The sequence below is a fragment of the Gopherus evgoodei genome, chromosome 18 (genome assembly GCF_007399415.2).
Source record: "Gopherus evgoodei ecotype Sinaloan lineage chromosome 18, rGopEvg1_v1.p, whole genome shotgun sequence".
NCBI lineage: Eukaryota > Metazoa > Chordata > Testudines > Testudinidae > Gopherus > Gopherus evgoodei.
In genome coordinates this window covers 13,832,183-13,857,027 of record NC_044339.1, presented here as the reverse complement: position 1 = coordinate 13,857,027, position 24,845 = coordinate 13,832,183, and the positions used below count along the sequence as shown (strand labels likewise).

The 24,845-nt window shown below is 49.5% G+C and overlaps 1 protein-coding gene across 1 annotated transcript in view; it reads right to left on the bottom strand.

The window, feature by feature from the left end:
* PLEKHN1 (pleckstrin homology domain containing N1) overlaps positions 1-24,845 on the bottom strand; it is a 46,234-nt gene that overhangs the window by 5,152 nt on the left and 16,237 nt on the right. Inside the window, 10 exon segments of the mRNA XM_030537649.1 lie at positions 385-433; positions 1,829-2,041; positions 2,878-3,030; positions 3,939-4,202; positions 4,954-5,148; positions 6,579-6,733; positions 8,486-8,555; positions 15,102-15,182; positions 15,962-16,111; positions 19,034-19,158. Coding sequence (XP_030393509.1) covers positions 385-433; positions 1,829-2,041; positions 2,878-3,030; positions 3,939-4,202; positions 4,954-5,148; positions 6,579-6,733; positions 8,486-8,555; positions 15,102-15,182; positions 15,962-16,111; positions 19,034-19,158 — 1,455 coding nt within the window.

Genomic DNA, 24,845 nt, shown 5'->3' with positions numbered 1-24,845 from the left:
TTCTCTAGCGAGAAGATGAACAAGGTCAGACATTATCCTGGGTCACTGCCCCAGTGCCACTAAATCCGGGGGTACTTGCATCTAAATGATTTTCCTGGAAAAATGCCCAAGTATCAAATGCAAACCCCAGCGTAAGCCAGAGAGGTGGAGTCTGGGGATAGCAAAGGGGCCTTTCTGTCGCTACCCGAAGATGGCAGAGACCAACCATGCAGCCTAGGTTGCAGAACACACAGCAGCTGCTGGCAGATTTAGAAAGTGCTGAGATACAGCTGGGCTGGGCTGAGCACAGCTAAGACCATGTTAGAAGAGAGGCAGAAATCTAGTGCTGGTGTTGCATTGTACTGGAACCAGACAGTGGTTCTCTCTGGCTCCTGGGGGACTCACCTGAGGACTGCAGTGAGGAGCCCAGAAATTCTTCCCTCAAGGAGGGGATCTAGAGGAAAGAAATAGTGATGAGGGGTGTCTCTTAGCATTTGGGATGTCAGTGCCGGGATCTTTTGTAGCTTCCCACATCCAAATCCTCCAGGGTGTACCCGATCATATCCCCGAGGGTCAAATACTTTACACCGCTGCATTGTAACCATCATCTTTCTGACATAATAGGCAGGTCCAGCTGGACCCAATCCACAACCTTTCTTAGTCACTCAGAGAGGTCGCTCTTGGGCATGCATCACACCTGGGCTGGGAAAATGGGTTTCTCGAGGGCTGTAGACGTTCCCTGGGCAAGGAGCTGCATCTTCAGCCCCCAGCAGCCTGCAGGAGCAAGGATGCTGTGGAAGCCTGGCTTTGTGGCTAAGAACCCCAACTGGGACTCAGCAATTTGCAGTCAACTCCCAGCTCTGCAACAGAATCCCTGAGTGACCTTGGTCAAGTCCCTTAGGGGCTGGTTTTCAGAGTTGTTGAGGATCCATAGCTCCCATTGCCTTAAACTAAAAATAGTGGCTACTCAGAACTTCAGATCTCTCTCTCTGTGCCCCATCTACAGACTGGGGATAATGATACCTGCATGGGGACCTGTGAGGATATGTGCGCTACAGGGCTCAGGCTCCGTGGGGATGATAACTGCAGGAAAGCTTCCAAATATAGAGGAGAATGGTCCAGTGGTTAGGGCACTAACCTAGCTAGACCTGGGTTCAAGTCACTGCCCTGGAACAGACTTCTTCCGTGACTGTGGCCAAGTCATTTAGCCTCTCTGTGCCTCAGTTTCCTTTTTGTAAAATTAGGATAATACTTCCCTACGTTCGGGGGTCCGGTGAGGAGAAATCCATTATAGATTGTAAGGCACTCAGGCAGTACGGTAAATATAAATGCCTAAGACAGACATAAATAAGGACCTTGAGATTTGACTCATTAATAAAAGTTACCAGAGTTGCACATCGCTGGATTGAAATCACGCCCAACACTCCTGCAGACTTTAAGCCACAGTGGGGCAGGAGGAGCAAACCCACTCCTATTTTACAGAACGCCCCAGTCTGGATCTGGGCAGCAGCCTACTGCTTGACCTACTCTGGCATGTACCACTAGGGATGCTGTTGTTACCACTGGCCATGTCTGTTTCATGGCAGAAGCGTTGGGAGCCAGGGGGAAAAAGCGGGCACATGGCACGCTCAGGGGAGGAGGCGGACCGGAGGTGGAGGTGAGCTGGGCAGGGAGCTGCTGGTGGGTGCTGAGCACCCATCAATTTTTCCCCATGGGTGCTCCAGCTCTGGAGCACCTTCGGAATCAGCGCCTGTACCCACACGTGCTTGGCATCAGACTCGAGGCCCTGAGGGCACAAACACATCTGGTGGCAGTGGGAGCAACCCAGAGGCCCCATCTTGGCACTCACGTTTGTAAAACAGGAAGTGTCGGAGGGAGATGCCTGCGGGAAGTGACATGAGGTGCCAGGGATGCTGTATCTCTGCGCTGCGGATGGCTCTCTGCCGCGACTGCTAGACAACGGGTGGGAGGTCTTCTTCTGCAGTGGAGGATGATGGGCCCCTGGGATTTCTGCATAGCCGTTCAGCTGCTCTGAGCCAGTCTGACCATGACGTCTTAAGAACTTAGAAGAGAACAAATCCCAATTTGGTAACTGCCGTCCCTGGATAGGGGCCTTCCCTGACTGCCCCCCACCTCCACCCACCCCAATGTTTCAATAAAATACCAGAGTCACAAAAAGAGGTTCAGGGTCTAAACTTCCAAATCCACTGAGTTGATACGTAGCCCCTCGATGAGGGAGGGGGAGTAGCCTCACGCCACTCAGCCATACCCCCGAGCGATGACGAGGAACTCCAGAGGGAATCCTGGCCATGCACGAGGATGGGGAGAGGGGACACTGTGCCACATCCGGGGCAGTGGAGGGGAGACTGAAGGGCAGCTCAGGGCTCTGAAAAAGGGAGATGAAAGGGAGCTGCCGCCTAGCAGCAAGATAGCGGCTGCTAATGGACGGCCCCAAAATGGCAGCAGCTTATGAGAGATGAGCTCATTGATTTATCTACCCGCCTCCTCACAACACCCCTGAAACTCAGGGGTTTGGAGAAAGCGGTCCCTAGATCTGAATCTGAATCCCCTGGTCTGGGGAAACCAAAGCTCACCGCCTACCCCCACCTCACTTTGGTGCATTTTTGCTCATCTCTGGGTCACTTGACACCTTCATCCGGACAGAGGAAACCAGCTCCTCACTGCTTCAGTCCGGAGCCAACAGGCAGAGAACTTTGCTGGTCACCAAAGAGACAGGCACCAGATTTCCGGACCTGTGGAACACTCGCCCAGGAGAAAAGGCCTGCTGTGCCTGGCACGGCTCTGTTGGGGGCCACATGCTGCCAAAGCTCTGCGTACTGAGCCAAGGATGCGACTCCTCTTGCCCTGGGCAGCCCCACGGTCACATACATATAGTACCTCTTCCAGGATGTCAGAGTCTGCAACCCTGCGTCCAGGGGTGGGGGTCGGGGTGTAGGGGTCAGCGTACAAGGGAGAGCGGGGCAGGGCTGGTTTCTCCAGAGAGCTGGGAGCTGCCAGAGTCTGACTTTCCCCCAAGCTCCAATGATTCAGCTGAAAGGAAGAGTCAAAAAGTTAACGCCAGGTCTCGCGGACACAATGATTAATTCAGGGGTATGGGGTGAGTTTCCCCTGGAATTCTAACTCCAAATGCAACAAGGTCCTAAATCATAGAGCCCTGGCTCTATAACTGTCCATCAGTGGGGACTGAACTCAGAGCAACAAGCACTGGAGCTAAAGGGGTAACTCCTTTGCTTGTGAACCAGTAGTAGGCTCTTATCCTTGGTAAGGCTTGATGGAAACAGATATGGAAACACACTGCTGGCCTCTTCCCAAAACCAGCCTCGCAATGTACAGAGCCCTAAGCTGCAAGAAAAGGTTATGTCAGTGCTTTCCTATCTGTAACAGGAGAGAGAACCAGCCAGTTAGCTACAGAGCCTGTGACCAACTGCTTTGCTTATGCTTAAAGCTGATCCTGTCTCTCTGACCTTCTAGAGACCAGATTTATGTAGGAAAGGCTCAGGAAGAGGAGATGCCATGTCCTCTATCACAATAATGCCCTCTTCCCCATGTAAACCCCTCTTCTTTACCAGCAGAGCTCCAATCAGAGCGGCACTCACACAGCTTTCAGGCTCAAGGTCCAGGAGCATGTGAGGGGTTAATGAGACCCCGCTCCATCCAAAGCAGAGATGAGCCCATCCCCTTTCTCACTCCTGCCCCCAAAACACCTGCTATTGTGGAAGTCACTTCCTGTGAGTTGCCCTTTAAGGGGCAGTGCTTCTGGAAGTGAGGCAGAATGGAGGGCAAGAGCATGGAGAGCAATATGAATGCCTCTGTCGGCAGGTGACCGAATCCCTTTGGTCCATCTATTCCACTCCCCTCCCCACCATGAGCATGCAGGCGCTGGAGTGAAAAGGGCTCGGCCACGTCATCTGCATCCCAGTGAGACGAGAAGCCCTTACGTTGTTCGAGTCCAGATGCAGCGGGGGGACCACTGGGTGCTGCTGGCAGCTCACTGGAGAGTAGGGATCGTTGTACACTGGCGACAGCAGCTCCCTGTTGGGGTTTTCGGGAATGAGGCTAAACACAGTCCTTTCCGAGTCCTGGCTGCCGGGCTGCAGCTGCTGGGTAGGTCCGCATTTGCCTTTGGACTTGCGAGCGCTGCCGCCCCTCTTCAGTTCTGGTTTGGGGATCCCGGTACTTGGCCAGCTGGGGTTTGCCAGGCACTGAAACAAGACAACAAATGCTATGGACCAGCTGTCATAACAGTGAGAGTCCAGACACGCGTCACCCACAGGCACATAGCCATGTGATTAGGCACACACCTACCAGAATACACACATGCTCATGTTACAGTGAACATGAACTAGCAGGTGACTGTGTAATTAAAGGATAAATTTTAGTTCCTACAGGCAAAGGGGCAGAGTTAAGGGTGTGCGGTAATCTTAACTTGGAGATTCTCTGACCTTTCAGTACCTTCCTGTTGTATCCTTACCATTCTTCAAACATAGCTTTATGGTGTGGATTTAATACAGACTTCTAGAGTGATATTAATAAAAACAATGAGGAGTCCGGTGGCACCCTAAAAATGAACAGATTTATTTGGGCCTAAGCTTTCAAATAAATCTGTTAGTCTTTAAGGTGCCACCAGACTCCTTGTTGTTTTTGTGGATACAGGCTAACACGGCTACCCCCTGATACTTGTTGTATTTATGAGGATACCGAGGTGTATTAGCTGCTTTGGAGGTTCTCTTGCTGATCTAAACTCTTGTTTAACCAAATTAAGCCAGTGCCCCCCATTTCATCTGGTTAATTGCGTTTAAATGACTCGTTCAGGCCACTGCATCAATGAATTTCATTCAGCTTTCCTCGCCAGCAGCGCAACCTCGACTCTGTTGAACACACCTGTTCCTCCCCAACGTCCAGACTGATCCCCTATGTATCCCCCAGGCTCCCAAGAGACCTCACTTCACTTACATGGACAGGCTGGGCATAGCCTGGGGACAGCGGGTCTTCGGTCACTCTGCCTTCAGGCATCAGAACAAATGATTGCTGGTCAGGGATGGAGCCACTATGCTGGGAGTGGTGGGTTGAGGTGGTCAGTTTCCCTCGTGACGTCCAGGAGTTTGTCCGGCCATCGGAGGTGAGTGAGCCTCTCCCGCTGCCTGGGAACTACATTGGCCATGGTTAAAAATACCAATACTTCTCATTGGTAGATTCAGGCTAATCCATTCCCCGCAACATCCCGCAGGATCCGAAAGAGATGCCCAGTGGTCAGCTCGCCCTCAGATCCATGGGCAATGCCACGTTAGCGTTCGCTGCTCTTTTAATGTCTATGTGAATTTGGTGCTGGCCTGACAGCCCAGAGTCCCCTCACTAGGCACAGAACAGGGCCAGCTTGGGTTGCCAGGCAAACTCCGCTGAGTGCGTGAGAGGGAGGCGCTACCCTCTAGATGTAGAAGGGTAGTTGAGTGCTTGTGAACTGCGAACCAGGGACATATACAGGGATCAGCTGTGATGGTGGTTTGTGCAGCGGGGACACATCACACCCGGGAACTGGAGTGAGAGCCGTCAACTCATTGCACGTTGGACACTGGCCAGTCATTAGATGGGAAACAATTTTGCTCACTGCCATGCTGGGCTATTTGGTGGAAGACTCTGATCCCACCCCCTGAGACAGTCCACCCCCAGCCTTTCCTCCCCCTGCTCCCCAGAGCAGAGCGAATCCAAGGGCCTTCATCGACCTTTACTCAATCCCTGTAACTTCTAATGAGACGCCTTTGACATGTTCAATCCTTGAGGGGGCCATTTAGGGATCTGGGGCAAAAATCGGTCTGGGGATTTGGTGCTGCTTTGAGCAGGGGGTTGGACTAGATACCTCCTGAGGTCCCTTCCAACCCTGAGATTCTGTGATTATCTAAGCCCCATCTCCCCTTCAGATACTTCTGCTGGAGGCTGCTGCCCTAATGTCGATCTGGGCATATCAGTACAGATGCATCTCAGGTGAATTGCCTCTCCGTCTTTAAGAAATGAGCAGTCTGGGGTTTAAATCATGAGACGCTCAGCAGGAGGAAAAATGTCCTCCACTTATTCCCAAGCCCTGAACTTACTGGAACAGGATGGGCTGGGGATGAGGTTGGAGGGGTGTGTCACCAGTGCTTAATTTGTTCTGGGTTCTGACTACTCCCCACCCCCGCCCCCGCCTCGAGTGCTGGCGGTGTAGCTCTCCATGGCTGGGATCTCTAGGTTTGGCAGTTCATTGTCCTGGGCTTGCTGCTTCATTTATGAAAGGAGAAAAATTGTGCGAGTCCCAGCACCTCTTCCATTACAAATTAAGCACCAGCTGCCACCTTTGTAAGCCACCATTATTGTCACTGTACCAATGCATCATTAAAATTGCACAACAGATTCACAATCTACTGCCGGGAATCTGCTTTTTATAGGGCTCTAAATATAATCTAAAATGATCAGAGACGTTCATTAATGCCCTTCAGGGTGGGACTCAAAGCAGCCTGGTGTGTCGGGGCAGTCTCATGTGACTGGAGGTATGACTTGGGGACATGCACTGATTACCAGGCAGTCCTGCAATAAATATACATTACCTGCCCAAGATGTGGTGGCTTTGATCCCGAGAAGCTTTCTGATCCCGAAAGGGAAGAGTCAGCATTTCGAAACTGGGCTGTTTTAAGGCAGTACAGCCACTCCTGGTAATCTTCGTAGCTTGGGCAAATGACCTGGATCGAGTTTATTAGTCGGCCTGGAAGTAAGATAAATCACATGGTTAATGATGCATATTGAGAGTTTATCTTTCTTCCCTCTGAAATCCACTGAGGACAAACATCCGTTGTAGACGGGGGGTCTGCACGAGGCCCATGCACCAAAACAAGGTGTAAGTAGGACATAAGTGCTGCATGGACCTTGGCACTGGGTGAATTTCCCCTGTTGTGCATCTACTCTGGAAAAATCAGCACCTGCATTTTAGCAATGGGCCAGCTGCTGAGCTACTGGTTTTGAATGATTAAAGAGAATTAAATATGTTCCTAAATTTAGTTCATGAAAGCTTGTCTCTCTAACCAACAGGGGTTGGTCCAATAAAAGATATTACCTCCCCCACCTTTCTCTTTAGTTCACAAAACACAGAATTCTTTAGATTTGCTCTTTTTTAAAAAAGAAAGAAGTGATAGTTATGTATACGTCATTTCAATAACTACACTACGGTAAAAGTTGTTTTATCCGGCATATTGGGGAAAGGAGGGGTGCCAATAAGTAAAAAATGCCAGTTACCTAAAAGGGAGGGAGTTTGGGTGTGGGAGGGAATGCGGGGCTGGGGCACGGGAGGAAGTATGGAGTGCGGACTCTGGGAGGGACTTTGGGTGTGGAAGGGGACTCAGGGCAGAGAGTTGGGGCATTGGAGGGAGCGCGGGGTGCCAGATCCGGGCAGTGCTCACCCCCGATGGCTCCCGCAAGTGGAGACCTGCCCCGGGCTCTGGCTGCTCCTAGGCAGAGGCGCAGCAGGCAGCTCTGCGCAATGCCTCCGCCCACAGGCACCGCCCCCTCAGCTCCCATTGGCCACGGTTCCCAGCCAACGAGAGCTGCGCAGCCAGCACTCGAGGCAGCGGGAGGGGGAGCAACTGGAGCCCGGGACAGGTCGTCACTTGTGGGGAGCCAGCCAAGGGGAGTGGCCCCCTGATCCAGGATCCCGCATCCCCTCCCACACCCCAAGCCCCCTCCCTCACCCAAACTCCCTCCCAGAGTTCACACTCCACACCCCCTCCCAAGCCCCAACCCCCTGCCAGCCCCTCACCAACCAGACTATAAACCAGCATTGCAATGAAGATAAGAAATGCCAGAGTACAGAGCTTTCCGGTTGGTGAAGTGCCAGATAAAATAGCTTTTACTGTACTTAAGTTTAGGCATAAATTAAAAGGGGATAAAGAAACAATCATAACAATTGTTCCTCCCAATGTTTGGTCAACAAATGATGCTTTAAAATCACTAGGTGTAGTTGAATTAAAATAAACAGGAAAAAATACCTGTGGAAATTGTCCTGAATTCTGTTTTATCCTCAACATTTAGAAATTTGAGATTTCAATTACTTTTCTTGTCAAAACTCAAAAACAAAAGTTGAGCAACTCTCCCTGTCATCCTGGGGTGCCTGCTGGTTGATTTTTTTTGTATTTCACACAGCTCCAACAGTGAAATTAGACTAGTAAATTTCATTTCCTGGTTGTGGGGTGTCAATTCATTTTCAGTTTCTGGTTTTCAGGCAGTAGTAGAAAACGGTTTCTGAACACAGATATTTCACTGGTACAATGTAAATATGTTTCCATTGATGCAAACATGCCTGCCCAGATTAAGTTTTGGAACCCTACCACCACCCTGCTACATAAAAATAAAGCTCAGCAGCAAAATCTTATTTTGGAACCTACATTTTAAATCACTGAATTGGATTCCTATAAATCAGTCTGACTGTTCTTACTGCAGTGTCCAGCATGCATCAGACACGTACCTTCTATTAGAAAGGAGCTTTTTTGGTTTTCTTCAAAATGAACTTGTATTGCATTCAGTGGCAGTTCTCCCTGTTTGTAGAAAGGAACAGGCTTAGAATTCCACAAGGTGAGAGCAGTCAACATTTGCCCTCTTTTACTTTTTAAACTTCAGGCTCTCTGTTGTAGCATCTGAACCTGTAACTAGGAGCAGGCTCCCATTGTACAAGGTGCTGTATACACACATAAGGAGAGACAATGCAGAGATTATAGTCTGAATAGACCGGACAGCCAAATGTGGAAGAAAGGAAGCAGTATTATCCCCGTTTTACTGATAGAGAACTGAGGCAGAGAAAGACTAATGGCAACATTTTTTAAAGCACCTAAGTGATTGAGTCTCATTTTCAAATGTGATTCAGGGTTTGTCTGTGCAAACTATTAGGCTATGTGCCTCAGTGGCAGTGTAGCACAGACACTTCTTACATCGACAGAAGAGTTATGAAAAACCCACATCCCTGGGCGGCAGAGTTAAGCCAACCTAAGTCCCCATGTAGACAGTGCTAGGTCAACAGAATAATTCTTCCGTCAACCCATCTACCACCTCTCGGGGAAGTGGATTACCTACACTGACAAGAGAAACCCTCCAATCAGTGTAGGCAGTGTCTACACTGAAGCACTACAGTGGCATAGCAGCACCGCAGACAAACCCGTAATCCTCTTTGAACCAGGATTAGCTCAAAGTGCATAAACTAACTGTTCACACCCATCCACAGGGTGCATATGGACACTTAGAGGGTGGTGCAAGGTAGATTCACACCCAGCTTGCCACAGTTTGTTTGAGTAGACAAGCCCTTAATCTCACTGAGAGTCAATAGGATTTAGGCACCTAAATCACTTAGGTGTTTTCAGAAATCTGCTCCTTATAGTAGAATTTTCAGAAAGTATTTAGGTGCCTAAATACCTTAAAAAAATCTGGCCCCAAGTGACTTGCCCAGGGTCAGGCAGATAGTCTGTGGCAGAGTCAGCAATTGCACCCAGAACGTCTGAGTCTGACCTCAGTGTCTTAGCCACAATCCCAGTCTCTCCTATGAATTTTCACATAATGCACAGAAAAAAAAAAGCCTTTAAAAAATTGTGAATGTAGCTCGAATACCCAAGCCACGTAAATTATTTATAAGGAGTCGCTGAGCTCTGACCTGTGGAAAACATATGCTTTCTCCTGTGCCGCTATTTTCAAATTCTAGTGATTTTCTGGTTGGTTTCCCCACATGGATTGCAAACATTGCCCTGGATAACACTTCATTTGGTTTGGTGGACAGAATAATAAGATTGATGAAGACATTATCACTAGTTATGGGTTTAAGGATTAATATACCTTGACGTGCCATTAAGTGTCATTGTAGAGATGTCTCTCTAAATAAATCATATACAGTCGTAATGGCATGTGGTGAAATAAAATACCTAGGACCTTCCAGCTTTGCAAACATAAATCCTCTCAACAGGCCAGCCTGGGAAGTGCTATTTTCTCTGCTTAATCGATGAGAGAACTGAGGAAGAGACGTTAAGTGACTTGCCTAGGGACAGTCAGAGCAGGGATTAGAACGCAGCAGGAGTTACTATTTGCCAGGGGTTTAATAGCATCTTTACATCAGTGGCGTGGCCTTTCAGGAGAACTTCTCCCAAGAGTTAGTACAATCAGGGTATCAGTTAGGGTCTAAGTCCCATTTTCCTGTAGTACCCAAAAGCATCCACTGGGTTTTGGGTGCACAACAGCTGCAGGATTGGTCCGTAAAAGAGCAGCTGACCCCAGGATTGTAAAGCCACAGCTAGTTGGAAATAATTCACATAAGAGATTTTTTTTTTTTTTTTTTAAATCAGGGGACACTGCAGGGCACCAGGATCTTTGTTTCTTGAGAGCCCTGTTTACTTGCAGCCGGATGTCATCATAGTCTTGTTTGTGAGTGAAGGATAATTTGCACAGCAGCTAGTCGTGTTGTCTTTGGGAGAGCCTAGCAGGGCTGCCCGGGGGGGAGGGGAGGGCAGGAGGCAAGTGGGGCAATTTGCCCCAGGCCCCACTGGGGCCCCCACAAGAATATAGTATTCTATAGAATTGCAACTTTTTTTTATGGACGGGGCCCCTGAAATTGCTTTGCCCCAGGCCCCCTGAATCCTCTGGGCGGCCCTGGAGGCTAGTGACCTCAGAGTGGGGAAGATGAGCCAGGAACTAACGCGTGCTTAAAAAACAAAGGTCCAGTTGCATGCAGACATCCCTAGCAATTAGGCTGGTGAAGGGACACCTATGAAACAGGAGATGGGCAGAACTGATTCCAGACAGAAAGGCCAAATTCATCTGTAGTGCAGCTTAGAGCAGTTCAAAATTTTCCAGACCTCACTTGTTCTTTCAGGGCCAGATCTTCCCAGCCTATTTCACTAGTTCACAATTTTTTTCCATACAGCCCAACTAATTGGCTCCTTGGCCTGATTCTCAGCTGCATTGTACAGTACACAATAGGTGTGAAATGCTCCCAGACCAGAACAGTAGCGTTGTACAACACCCACTCTGTGCTGGAGTAAGTCACTGCACAAGGCACAGGACAATACAAATCCAGGCTCTGAGCATATATAATTATCACGCATATCAGAGGCAGGCAGAAACCACCATTCCCCATGAGTATGTAGAGTCAGAACATACACCCCAACCCATTTGGGTTCCGCACCCCTTTGGAGTTGCCCCTCTCGCTGCCCTAAAGAGGGATTTTGAATAAGCAGAAATCAAATATGTTCCCGCAGGTTCTTATTCTGGGCCCTAGTGAAATCAAGTGCTGTTTGTTTGTTCACAGCGCAGTGCATGGAAATCACCTGTGAAAATGCGCAGGTGTGCACGGCAATTCCGGCTGGCCCGTGAAAATGATGGTTTGCACTGGTACGACAAGTCGGCCTGTGGCTCTGCAGGCTCGCACAGTTCACTCTCCTTTGAGAACCTGGCCCTCGTGGGTAAGGTTGGCTGTGGGAATGTGCCTGATGTTTGGCTGGTTGTACAGCACCACTGTTAGGGGACTGATGTGAGAATGTGGGTCTGCTGAAGAATGGAGCTAGAATAGTTTCACGGTAGTTGGGTGCTTCTTTCTACAGTCCTAGGGCCTCTGTAATAGCAGCTAGCCACATTAAAGGACAGTGAGCTAGTGCAACAGGGGAGGCCTGAGAGTGAGGACTCCTGGGGTCTGATCCTACCCCACCCTGGATCCTAGTCCTGGCTCTGCCACCTGCTCTGTGTATGACCTTGCTAGGGAAAGTCCAGTCACCGCTCTGTGCCTCAGTTTCCCCACCAGGATAATAAATTATTACATCCCTGCCTGTGAGGCTTGCACGAATGAGTGTGTGCCTGTGATCCTAGTCCTGGCTCTGCCACCTGCTCTGTGTGTGACCTTGCTAGGGAAAGTCCAGTCACCACTCTGTGCCTCAGTTTCCCCACCAGGATAATAAATTATTACATCCCTGCCTGTGAGGCTTGCACGAATGAGTGCGTGTGAAGCGTTGTGAGGCGCTGGGATGGAAGATGCTGGGAAAGGGCTCGGAGTGCCGGTACATTTATTGCTCCAGCACATCTCAGTCTGACTGGAGTAACCACACCCTGATTACTAACTGCACGTCGAGACTGCGGCTGGGAAAGCTGCTGTTTTGCGGAACATTCTAAACCCAAGTATGCAGGGAAAGGCTCCTGTTACCACCCTGCCAGCATAGCAAGTGTGGGGAAATAATGCCAACCCTCAGCAATGCCTGGCATTCCTGGTTGTGGGCAAGCCTGGTACAGAAAATCAGTTTTCAGGGTTGGGGTGGGGAGCCTCTGGGATTCCCATCTTGGCAGTCTCCAAAGCCCCACCGCATCGGAGTAATCCACCCTGCAGCCGAGGAGAGCTGGTTGCAGCTTCGGCCAGGGCACATCAATGCTGCATCCTGCAGACCCCCTCATGGCACCGAACCGGTGACTTGTCCAGAAGGCAGTGCCAGCTGCCTGGTAGGTGCCGCCTCAGGCCCGTGGCCGGCAGAGAGGCCTCATAGCAAGAAGGGAGGGAGGTCGCTCAGCAAGAGCAAGGGATGGGACTGTCTGCCTGGAAGCAAGAGGGGCCATGTCGCCTGGAGAAAAGGCGCATGATTATCCAGTACTTTATCCCCTTCCCTCGCCCAGCCACACGCTCCTCTGGGTCATGGGGGCCGCTCCAGCTTTGGTCAGCAGCCTCGGCTATTAGTTCGCTACTCCGAAGGGAAGAAGAGCAGTCCTGTTTGCAATCCTGTGCGGTGCAGGCCCAGCGCTGCGACCCCATCAGGCGCCGACCCCTCACTGGGCATGGAACACTGCTCTTTGCGACAGTGGGGGGAAGGAGCAGAGATTGATCACACTCACACACACACACACACACACACAGTGCTCCACTTCGCTCTGTGAATGAGGTTACCAGTCCCCAGGCATGGAAAACACACAGGCAGAGTCCCACAGCCTCCACCTCAGCTGCTTTGGGCTCCTCTCTCCCTCCCCTGGCACAGACCTGGCTTCCTCACACGCACGGGCAGCTCCTGCTTCGCAGTCCCAGGCCGAGCCCGGGGGCCTTTTCCCATCAGAGGTGAGTCAGAACCTGCTGTCCTAGGCAAAGGCTGCACCAGCTCCATCCAGAGGGACCTGACTCCCCCCCCACCCAGCCGCCACCAATGGCAACGCCTGCCGTTTGCACGGAGCCCAAGAGGAAAAGCATCTGGTGCTTTCTTCCTCATTCCTATAGCCCTGGATCTTAGCTTCCATGCTCGCGGCAGAAGCCTCGGCAGGAGGATCCTGTGCCTTGACATGTCTGTGGAAAAGCAGGTTCCTGCTGCAGTCTCACGAGCCTGATGAATCACAGCCATTGACTCCGACCCAAAGGAACTGCCTGGGAGCAAAGCCTGGCTACCCTGGCGGAAAGGAGATGCCAAAGGGGTTGGGGGTCTGGTATCACTGGCCTAGGATTTCCAAAGTGACTAGTAATTTCAGAAGCCCAGCTTGAGATCCCTTTAAAGGGGCCCTATACTCAGCTAGGGATGTTCCAGGCTCTTTGAAAGCCAGGCCCCCTTAAGGGGACTCAAACCAAGTAGCCAAAATGGCTCTGTTGCTTTTGCCAAATGTAGGCAATTCTCTGGAGGGGAGGGAGAATGATCACTGGATTCCTTCTCCCCTCACCCCAGCCCCAGCCTCTTCTCCACCCCTGGGGCATCAAGTGTCGAGCCAGTCACAGCTGATGCTAAGGCTGCTGCTCATTCCTTTTCTGGCTTCCAAAGTATGTCCCCACCCTGCCTCCCAGGGCCAAGAGGGGAGACACTGTGTATGGTATGTCAGTGATGGGCATTTCCTGGGACCTTTGTCTTTGTGAGAGGATAGAAATACAGACCCCCGCCCCCACAGCCCTCTGTCCCTTTTGCTTCTGTTGACTCTCTTCCCTCCAACATCTTGGCTCACGCTAGGAAATCACACGGTGCTCAGTGTGTGCAGGGTCAACACTGGAATTACTGGGCCCATCAGAATTTCCGCACTTGGCCTCTCCACTCCTCTGACCTCTCTCTCCTCTACAAAGCCAGGCTTGATGGCATGGGTGCTTGGAATTTTTTCACACAACACACATTTAACCTGTGGAACTCCTTGCCAGAGGATGTTGTGAAGGTCAAGTCTATAAGCAGGTTCAGAAAAGAACTAGATAATTTCCTGTTAGCCAGGATGGGCAGGGATGGTGTCCCTGACCTCTGTTTGCCAGAAACTGGGAAAGAGCGACAGGATGGATCATTTGATGATTACCTGTTCTGTTCATTCCCTCTGGGGCATCTGGCATTGGCCACTGTTGGAAGACAGGATACTGGGCTAGATTGGTCTGACCAGTATCACCGTTCTTATGAATGGCAGCCATCCATCTGCATTGATGCTCCTGGCATTGCTCCCAACAGTAGAGATGAGTCCAGTGTTGACTACAGTAGGGAAACCCCACAGACGTTTCCCATTGTTGCTAAGATTTTCATGCCTTTATGGGCAGGTCCAGATGTTGCTCCAGATCCTCACTCTTCACCCAGTACTCTGTGTGGCACTCTTCAGCTTACAGTAAAATGTACTCGGTGAAGACAACAAGCAAACCCAACACACCTAGCAACCTCAGCTCCAGCCAGCCAATTCCCTGTGCCCCTCCCCAGAGAAACTCTGCATCACATGGCCCATCTCTGCCTGAGCAATTGCAAGCGGATGCTATGTTTAAAGGAATATCAACCCACTTCCAGCCAGGTAGATGAAGCCAGCCCAGGGTGAGTGGAGATTGCTGGGGAGCATTGCAGGGTATATCTCAAGCTGGAGAGGATCGCAGGGTTGCTACCCAGCCAGTTCTGAGCCACAACTAAACACAGAAGCTGCCTCCTCCCAGACACTGAAATACCCAGGCAGTGGACTCCCTCATCCCTGGACATTTGCAAGGTGGTTCTCACAGGAGGATACCTTACAACATCCTTGTGCCACAGTGTTGACTTACTGGTCACAGAACAGGGTTGCAGCAAAGGGAGAGAAAGCAATGAAGAGCAAAGAGAGTCTAAATGAGTGAAGGGAATTTGGGGGAGAGAAAGGACTTGAAATGCACAAACCTTAAAGTAGAGGCCATGGCGCTCTTCGGAGACGATCACCAGCGTGGACGGGTACAGGATCAAAAGCCTGTCGTGCTGCTCCTGAGGGACCCCAGGGGAAGAGTTAGCATCAGAAGCTGCACTGGGGCCTGATCCAAAGCGTATGGACCTCAATGAGAGGCTCTGCATTCTTTCCATAGTCAGGGTCTAGATCCGTGAAGTATAGGTGCCCGTATTCTTCTACAATAGCCGGAAGTGCAGCTTCTAGACAAGATTCCAGCCGGCTCCAAAATTCTGACTCTGCCAACACTTACGCACATGCTTAACTTTACACCCAGGTCATGCCACTGAGTGCAACTGCTGCTCTTGTGTGCAAAGTTAAGCACACACTGAAGTGTTTGTGGGATCAGGGGTCTATGATTTTTCCTTCCAGGGAATTTGGTGGGTGGGGGAGGGGTTGACATTTCTTGTAGTATATGAATCAAGCTATTGCTTTCCCTTTCTTTCAACACACACACAAGTCATGGATTTGCACATCACAACACACCTGGCACCTCAACGGGTCCGGTGCTGCTCTCTAGCTGTGCCCACTGGCTCTCGTGTCGATTCACAGAGGCACAGCCAGCCCGGGGGACACGCAGGCACTTCCTTGCCTGCAGTGCTAAGGCTGGGGGATGCAGGGTGGAAGATTTGCTTTAGTAACTAGGACACGCATGGGAAGGGGTCTGAGTGGGAGGAGCCTGCTGGTGTGAAGAGGAGGGCTGAAGAAAACGATGCCCCCTATTGGATTCTCATTGTACAGACAGATTTTTTTTCCTGTTACTGGATCTATTAACTTTTCCCGGGCAATAGCAAGTCACTTCATTTATTCAGGATCTTACCTGGAAGGGCAAATGCTGCAGCTTAACTTTAGAGACGCAGAGGACATCACCTAGGGACTCCCGTTGGGTCCCTCTCCATTCTTGGACAGGTGTGTTCTGCACAGACCACCTCAGTTCCTCTTTCCCTATGGAGTTCTGCTTCCAGTCGCTCTAAGGAAATAGGGAACAATGAGCAGGCACATGAGAACCAGATGGAAAGAACAGAAAAATCAAGCGTAATCACATGAGAGCCTTCTCAAGCCCTAATGCCTCTCCTCTGCCTGCTGCCCCCGCCCCCCAAATTCAACTGGAAGCTAAACTAAACCACGTTTTAAGGTCTGGAAAATTCCATTAACTGTTTTCTTCTCCATCACTTATCATATTTGCATTGCAGGACTATCGCTGAGAGTGGGAGAGTTTAACTAGGAGACAAGCTGGTCTCAGGATATATTTCAAGCTTGGCTGGAAGCAGGAAAGAGTAAAAACCTGGTGTGAAAACAAGAGTTCCATCCCACAATTAATAATTTGCCGGAGTTTCCTTGTCTGTAAAATGGGATTGGAACAGCCTTGGAGAACTGTGTATGAAAAGCGCTGGACGCATGCTGAGAGAGAGGAAGTGATTGGCCTAGCATCCCACACAGGGTCAGTAACAGAGCCAGGAAGAAAGCGCAGCTATTGACTTTAGTCCTGTTTCCTAACCACCCTCTTCCTTCGAAAGGTTTTGCAGATTTGGGAAATATGCAGGAGCATCCACGGTTTGGGGTGTTTATTCAAGCTGAAGCCAAACCTCTGAATTTCCAGAGGTTTCTCCATCATGACAGCTCATTCCTGTTTTCTTCCATTAAACACACACACCAATACATCCTTTTAAAGGACCCTACACATGCAAAAGCTCAAGAACTCAGAGGTGTAGAAAAAGGAAGTTTCAAAATTAAAACACACACACCCCAGAAATCCCCCAAATTTATTTCAATTTCCAATAATAGATTCTTGGGTCCTTTATCACAGAAACTTCAGGTTCACTCTGAGGATCGCCTCCTATATGTAGGCCACCCAAAAAAAGCAAACGTGAATATCCTGGTTTTTTTCTGCAGTACAAAGAGTTCCCAAGTGACAACACTGTCCTCATGCAAGTTGTTTGTGTGTCTATCCGGGGATGCTTTGGCAATGACAGCATAAAGGGGAGGAGGCAGAAAAGAAGGTGGAGACTATATATTGCCCATGGACTTAAGCTTGTTATACAAGGTCATTAACAAATGAGAATAAAGGAAACCAGAGCTATGCTCTGACCTGTTATTAACAGATCTACTGTTACGTGTTTGGGACATTTCATCTGTTGTAAGGATCCATGTTTATCTATGGCACTAGCTAAAGAATAATAAAGAACAATACTCCAACAAAAGGCCACTGAGGCAGGCAATAAGGGATGCAGGCAATAATAGTCACGGGGTAGAAGGAGGGACATTAGCTACAGCCACTGCGCCCACGCTGCATTGATGAATGTTACTCATGAGGCAGTGTCAGCTAATGATCAGCGCAGGTGACTGGGAATCTGTACCTGCCTTTGCCACTGTGTCACCTCTCTGGTCCTCCCCCGCCCCAAATGTGTAAACTGGAGCTGTGCTACAGGCCTCAGGATTAATGACCATTTGCACGTAAAAGGCTTGATTAGCAGCGGCGCTGACAGATGAAAATCCACATGCCTTTCCGAAGCCTATTTTTACAATAGCAACAGGTCCCTGCCTAATAAAATCCCAGACTGCAGCAACCCCTGACTAACAGCACAGCCCACGGACTCGTTAGGCAGGTTCTCTCAGCTGACAGCTTATTTCCTGTCTGCTCCTAGTGGCGGGGGCTGCTCCCCTCCATCAGCTGAAAGATGTTTGATGGCTGTGGAAGTCATTGCTCGCTTTTCCCATTTGCAGCAGCGAGCACTCAGCTGTGACAGGCAGACTGGAAATTATGAGTGGTTGGCCTGTCACACGGCTCCTGCCAGACAGCCTTGCTCTTCAGTGTACCAGGCCCGATGATTCATGCTGGGAGCAAACTGACGAGGGCGGCTGCGCTGGTGGTTTGGGGCAGGAGAGATTTTGCCCAGAAAGAGTTTCTAGGTGAAGGCCTTTGAAGGGGCCTCCAATTGGACAGGTAGTTTTGGGAACAGCCAGTCGGTATTACGCATTTTATCTCTCAGGCACACATGATATCTAGCTATGAGTGCAGCCCAGGGCCACTCAGCTCAGACTGCTAAACCTGATGGAGCAAGGCTTTCCCTTGCAACTGGAAAGGAATTGGACAACAGTACCATTTCCTCTCCTTCCCCAATCTTTGATGACTTCCCTTCTCTCTACTTTAGCCCTCCTTACCTGGTCGCTACAAGTGATAAGTTAGATCAAGGAGGACTCTTGAGTTCCATCTCTGGCTCTGCCACTGCCTGACTGTGTGACCTTGGGAGAGTTACCTAACCCTGTTGGTGCCTCAGCTTGCCCCGCTGTGAAATGGTGAGGATAATAATCAGCTGGCTCATGAGGGTGTTGAGGGGCTCAAATAAATGCATGCAAGGTGCTTGGAGGTCCTCAAATGGGTGCTGTAGCAGGGCAAAGTTATCTGTCATCACCATTCCAAGCCAGTATTCTCTTCCAAACCTGGCTTGGCACTGCTCCATAATACCAGAAGGGGTTACTACTGAGCGAGGCAAGGCATCTTGCTTTCCCTCCTGCTTCCCCGTGCTTTCAGCTCCTGCTGGCCCATGGAGAATGAGATCAGAACCGCAACTGAAGCCCAAGTGTCCTGCATATCAGCAGCCTTTGGCACTTGCAATTAATAGTTTACACTAGCCAACGGAAATGGTTGCATCTGGGGAGGGGAATTTGAGGTGCTCCCACTCCCCGCTGAAGTGCTCAGCTGCTTAACCCGGGTCCCCAGATATCAGACGTAAACCACTGCATCATGGTGGCACACAGGATTCTGGGACACAGAGAAAGATGGGCTCTGAGTGTCCCTGAAAGCAGGGCCAAGGTACGCAGAAGGGTAAGAACAACCGATTGAAAGCCTGAGATCATCCTGTTCCCGACCACGGCCCACCACATCACTAACCTGAGATAGGAAGGACCCGTCCAGGTTCCCCCCATTCAGGTGGATCTGTTTCTCCAGATGATAAAGCCATCGCCTGAGCTCTGACTCGCTGGGGCAGTACACGATAAGGGGATTCAGCAGGGGACCTAGGGACCCAAGGCAGAAGATGATCTGAGTACATACAGCAAAATGCTAAGTGCTACCATGGCACAGCATGCAGCACCAAAGGGTTAATCAGCCCCCCCTGGTTGCTAGGCAATAGTGTACTGTGCTCAGCCAATGCGAGAGGTTGTTCTGATGATGTAATACTAGTCATTGGCTGAGCCTAAAGTCTCATGTTGCTGGGAGAATGTTGTAAGAGGAGAGTTTTCCAGCTTGCTAATATAGTTCTTAAAGGGGCCCTGTCAGGGAGAATTCGATCCCAAATGTCGGGAGCATAAAAACACAGCTTTTGTGAAGCTTGAGATTGCTGCAAATGTTTTTATTTCATACAAAAATCCAGTCCAGAAAAGTGTTTTTAAAATTCCTCTGCAACCCAAACACTGTAGCAATGTGCTAGTGCATGAGAAATTGACTAGAAAAGGCTAGAACCAAAAGGGAGATGTAACGGACTATTTTCACAATCTTCTAAGCTGTACTCACAAATATTAAAACAAACAATAGGGCAAAGTCGGTCCAATTTTTAATGTAATTTCCTATGTAAATATTATAGGTAAAAGAATAAACATTTTCATAGTATTTTTTTAAAACAATCTTAAAGTGTTCCCTCAATGAAAGCAGTTGGGATTTCCTCTGTTGTGGCAACTGTCGCTGCTTGCTGCTGAATTTTTAAAAACCCTCCATAAATCTGAGCAACGTTTCAATTGCTATTAAAGACAATTACACAATTGCACCAATCCCAGGCAACATGTTCCCAAATTCACCAAACAGCATGTTACTGTTAAACCATTTGTTATGTATTTGTCACTTTCACGTTTTTGTAGTAAAGTCACATATATGACTACAGTAGCTCTACCAAGCTGTTTGCTTATTGCGTTACCAAATAAAATGTGTGCCAGACCATGTATAACTGCTCTCAGACATAGCCTTGCTGGATGGAACAACGCTAGCCACGGCTGATTTTAAGATTTCAAGCTGTCATTTGCTCAGTGTGCATACCAGAAGCCTCTCTCACCTCTTACCAGTCACTATGATAAGACCCTAGTGATGTAAATAAACCACTTCCGGCTGGCTGTGTAATGTTCGCCACCATTAATAATTAACTAGATGCCTCCCATTAAAACTGTATTAGATGCACTGTAAATAAGATTCTGATTTTTGCATCTGCACGGTTGGGGAACATTGAGATGAGCAAATTCATACTATGCCATCATAAAAAATCGTCCTCATCAGGGTGATACTTTGCCCTTCTGTGGAATCTTTCATCTCAGAATCCCAACCTGTTTTACAAGCGTTAATTAATTAAGCCTCTCAACACCCCTGTAAGGCAGAAAAAGTGCCACTATGTCCATTGTACAGATGGGGATATTAAGGCACAGAGCGGTTAAGTGATGTATTCCTTTAGACTGCAAGTTCTTTAGGGCAGGAACTCCCTCATAATTATGTGAGTTTACACAGCAACTAGTACAATAGGGGCCTCAATCTGACTAGGTTTTCTGATATTAATCATGTGACATGATGTGTCTGGGACAGGAATAGAACCTAGAGTGTCTGGTGCTGAAATGAGAGTCATTGGATTCCCTGTTTGACCTTGTGGCAAGTTACTCAGCCTCGGTGCCTCAGTTTCCCAATCTGTAAAGTGGGGCTAATAGCACTGCGCTCCCTCCCAGGCATGTTGTGGGTATAAATACGTTAATGCCTGACGTGTTCAGACTCTGTGGTCAGAGGTGCAACACAAGTACCTCGCCAGATGCCCAGTACCCTGCTCCATGAATAGAGCATGACCCTTGACCTCCCACTGGGTTTGTTTTTACACCTTTCTCAAAGTCTAGCCAGTGGCTGTTTTTGTTGCCACATCCAAGCTAAGCCTCAAAGGGAGAAAAAAAGAGAAAAGAAATTAATGTCTCAGCCTGAAGCCCTAGGACATACTCTGAGCTCCTGTGACCAGCTGCTTGGGTGGCTGTGACATTAGAGCAGGGAATGGGGGGTGGTAGCTCAAGGAGTCACCTTCTGCATTCCCAGCACCCCAAGAGTACGTCTGCTCTGGAGTCAGGGTGCGTCCAGGTTTATGAACCTTTCCCAGCCCCCGAGTTCCTCTCTTCTGTTCCACATCCTCTGGCTCTCCCCTGGCACTATTGTGGCGAGGCCCATAGGCTGAAGGACACGGATGCAAGCCATTGTGGCGTATGGTGCTTTTCTAAGTATGACAGATTTATTACTAGACCACCTCTTGCTGCACTAAGAAACCAAGAGTGGAAATTATTGGGGGGAAGAGCAGATGCAAGGGTGAAAGTGTCGAGCAGAGATACACTCTGGGTTAGGAACCCAACGCTGGCTGCCAGCCCTCTCGTTCTTCGAAGCCTGTCAGAGATCAGAGGCACTAGAGGACTTCTGTGTACATCAGAGAGCTCCGTCCTTACATGGTGTCTCCACTACTGGCTGGCAGCGTCCGATGATGATACCGATAATTATACAGTTGCCAGCAGAGGGTCCAGAATTGCACAGGAGAGGCACAGAAATTCATAGGACCCTGTCAAAGTCACTGGCTTTCAGCAGGGGATGGTCTTGTGACTAAAGCCCTGGACTAAGAGTTAAGAACCAGAGGTCCTCTCCCCAGCTTTGCCACTGATTCCCTGTGTAACCTAGGGCATGTCACTTATCCTCTCTGTGCCTCTGTTTCTCCCTCTCTAGAAGGGGAATAATACTTAATGGCCTCACAGAGGGAGGTGAGGATTCCTGAATGCATGTTTGTACAGCTCTTTCCATTTTCAAAGCACTAAGCATCACTATTTCTTCCTGCCCCACCCCCTTCTATATGTATTCATATTATGGTAGTGCTTAGGGGTCCCAGTAATGGATTGGGGCCCCTTCGTGCAAGGCACTGGCCACTCAGAACAAAGAGAAGGTCCCTGCGCCACATAGCTTCCAGTCCAAGTAGAAGACGAGAGTCAACAGATGGTGTGACAGACCCAGGCCAGTGGGGTACAGGAGTCTGGTAGAGGGCAAATATACTGGTCACTGGGTGAGTAGTTTTCTGTTCCCTGAGTGACCAGAGCAGGGGCTGCACTAGAGTAATCAGGAACCTGCTAGAACCAATTAAGGCAGACAGGCTGATTAGATCACCTGCAGCTTATCAAGGCAGGCTAATCAGGGCACCTGGGTTCAAAAAGGAGTTCACTCAGGTGAGGAGGAGCCAGAGGAGAGGAAGTGTGTGTGAGAAGCTGGGAGCAGGAGGCACAAGGAGCTGAGACTGAGAGGGTGTGCTGCTGGAGGAGTAAGGAGTACAAGCGTTATCAGACACCAGGAGGAAGGTCCTGTGGTGAGGATAAAGAAGGTGTTTGAAGGAGGCCTTGGGGAAGTAGCCCAGGGAGTTGTAGCTGTCACACAGCTGTTACAGGAGGCACTATAGACAGCTGCAAATCCACAGGGCCCTGGGCTGGAACCCGGAGTAGAGGGCGGGCCTGGGTTCCCCCCAAACCTCCCCACTCCTGATCAGACACAGGAGAAGTTGACCCAGACTGTGGGGAAGATCACTGCGGTGAGCAAATCTGCCAATAAGCGCAGGACCCACCAAGGTAGAGGAAGAACTTTGTCACAATGGATACAAAAAAACAGATCAGGGGAGCAACAATGATGTAACGATTCATAGATTCTAAGGCCAGAAGGAAGCTCTATGATCACCTACAGCATAGCACAGGCTGTAGGACTTCCTGGAGTTAATTCCTGTTGGAACCAGAGCAGATCTTTTAGAAACACATCCCAGCTTGGTTTAAAAATTGCCTGCAATGGAGAACCCACCACACAGCCCTCGCTAAGCTGTTTCAGTGGCTAATGACCCTCACTGTTAAAGACGTGTGTCTTATTTCTAGTCTGAAATTGTCTCGTTTCAACTTCCAGCCAGGGGATCTTTCTCAGCCTTTGTGTGCTAGATCAGAGCCACGCCTAGGCAGCAGGATAAGCAGTGGTCACACCACATAGTTTGCTTAGGGCAATATATTATTGCATTAATGTATTAAAATTCCTCACTGCAAATTATGTCCCGGTTTCATGCAACATCTTTGACCTGAATCTCTGGAGGACTGCGCGTCTAAATGTGGTTTGAACGTCTCACAAGGCACATGGCGGCCCAGGGAGGTGAGTCTCAGAACCTGCTCTTTTTATCACCGTAGAGATGGAGTCAGTTGACCTGGGCTTTGAGTCTCACACCCATGGGTTGCCGCTCGCTGTGGAGACAAACTCACACTGGCTCAAATGGGAGCAGAGACATAGAGGTAGTTTTGCCGCACATGCAGATGAATTGGTACCTGAACATTGGGGCACTGGCAATGAGTGGGGGAAGAGAACATACTGCACAGGAAATGCAGAACCACAAGGCTTTGACCCGGCAAAGAGTTACTAGGATATCTTGGTTTGCCATTTGGAATATAGCAGCCTTGGGGGCGTGGGAGGTTTTGCAAACCTCAGAAGCTATTTCTTGAGCTGCTAAAGGTGGCGGACCTTTTCCCTGCAGCGTGAGCTGATGTTCCATCCTCCCCCAAGGGCCAGTCACATTGAACAAGTAGAATCAAACATGGAAGAGCGGCCTTGCTCTACGTCAGGGAGACCACAGTCATGTGTGTTCGTGGGATGCACTGATAGCCAGGCACAGCAGGGATTGGATTCAGGATTTGTATCTGAATTCCTCTGCTTCCCTGCTGCTTTGTCAACCTCCTTTCTTGAGCGGGACAACAGCCTCACAAAGCTTGAGTCCAGATTCCCTACCTACAGCATTTGCGGGTGTTTGAAATCTGGCAGGACGAGTTTGCCCCTTCCTATTGGGGATGTCTCTTGAGCTCCAAGATGCACAGGTGCACAGATCTCCAGCCCCTGAGAGACTGGCCAAAGGGGTTTATGGGATCTGGTATAATGGAACAGGTACAGCTCAGCAGTCTTTTGTGGGGAGCTATGGCCTAACCAGACGTCCCTCTGATTTAGGTAAAAAAAAATGTTTTTACGGTGGGGTGGTTCTATGACTCATTTTCCAGCCCAGCTCGCCTAAGCACGTAGACACCAAGTACCGTGCACAAATTAGCTTTGCTAGCTAGGTATCTTTATGGGGTTGTTAGTTACCTCTGCCTACCATTCTTGGTGGCTCTGGACTGCCATAATTCAACAATGACTAAGCCCCAGTGAGCCTTCGGCTGCTGGGAAAGCAGGTTTGTTATCCCAGGAAGCCTTTTATAATGAGAGATGACTCAGAATAAAATTCAAAAAAGAGAGGAGGACTTTGGCAGAAGGGAAGTTGATTGATGGCTATCCAGTCCTGACAGGGCAGTTCTGATGCTACCGACTGAGGATAAAGAGCATCTCTCATTGCTATTGTTATTAGTTTTCTATATGCGAGGGGCCTTGATTGGCCCCGCTGTGCAAGGTGCTGTACATACACATAGTAGGAGACAGTCCCTGCCTTTAAGAGCTTATAGTTGAAACAAACCACACAGCCAATGGGAGCACGCTTATCCTTGTGTCAGGATGAAACTGGGCACCCCAAGGCATGAACAAAATGAGTGACTTGCCCGGAATCACATAGGACTGGGAATGGAATCCGCATCTTTGGGCCCCAGTCAGCCTTAACCACAAGACCACTCTACCTCCAGGCTCTTTCCTTGCAGTTCTGGACATTGTCCTAGAAGGG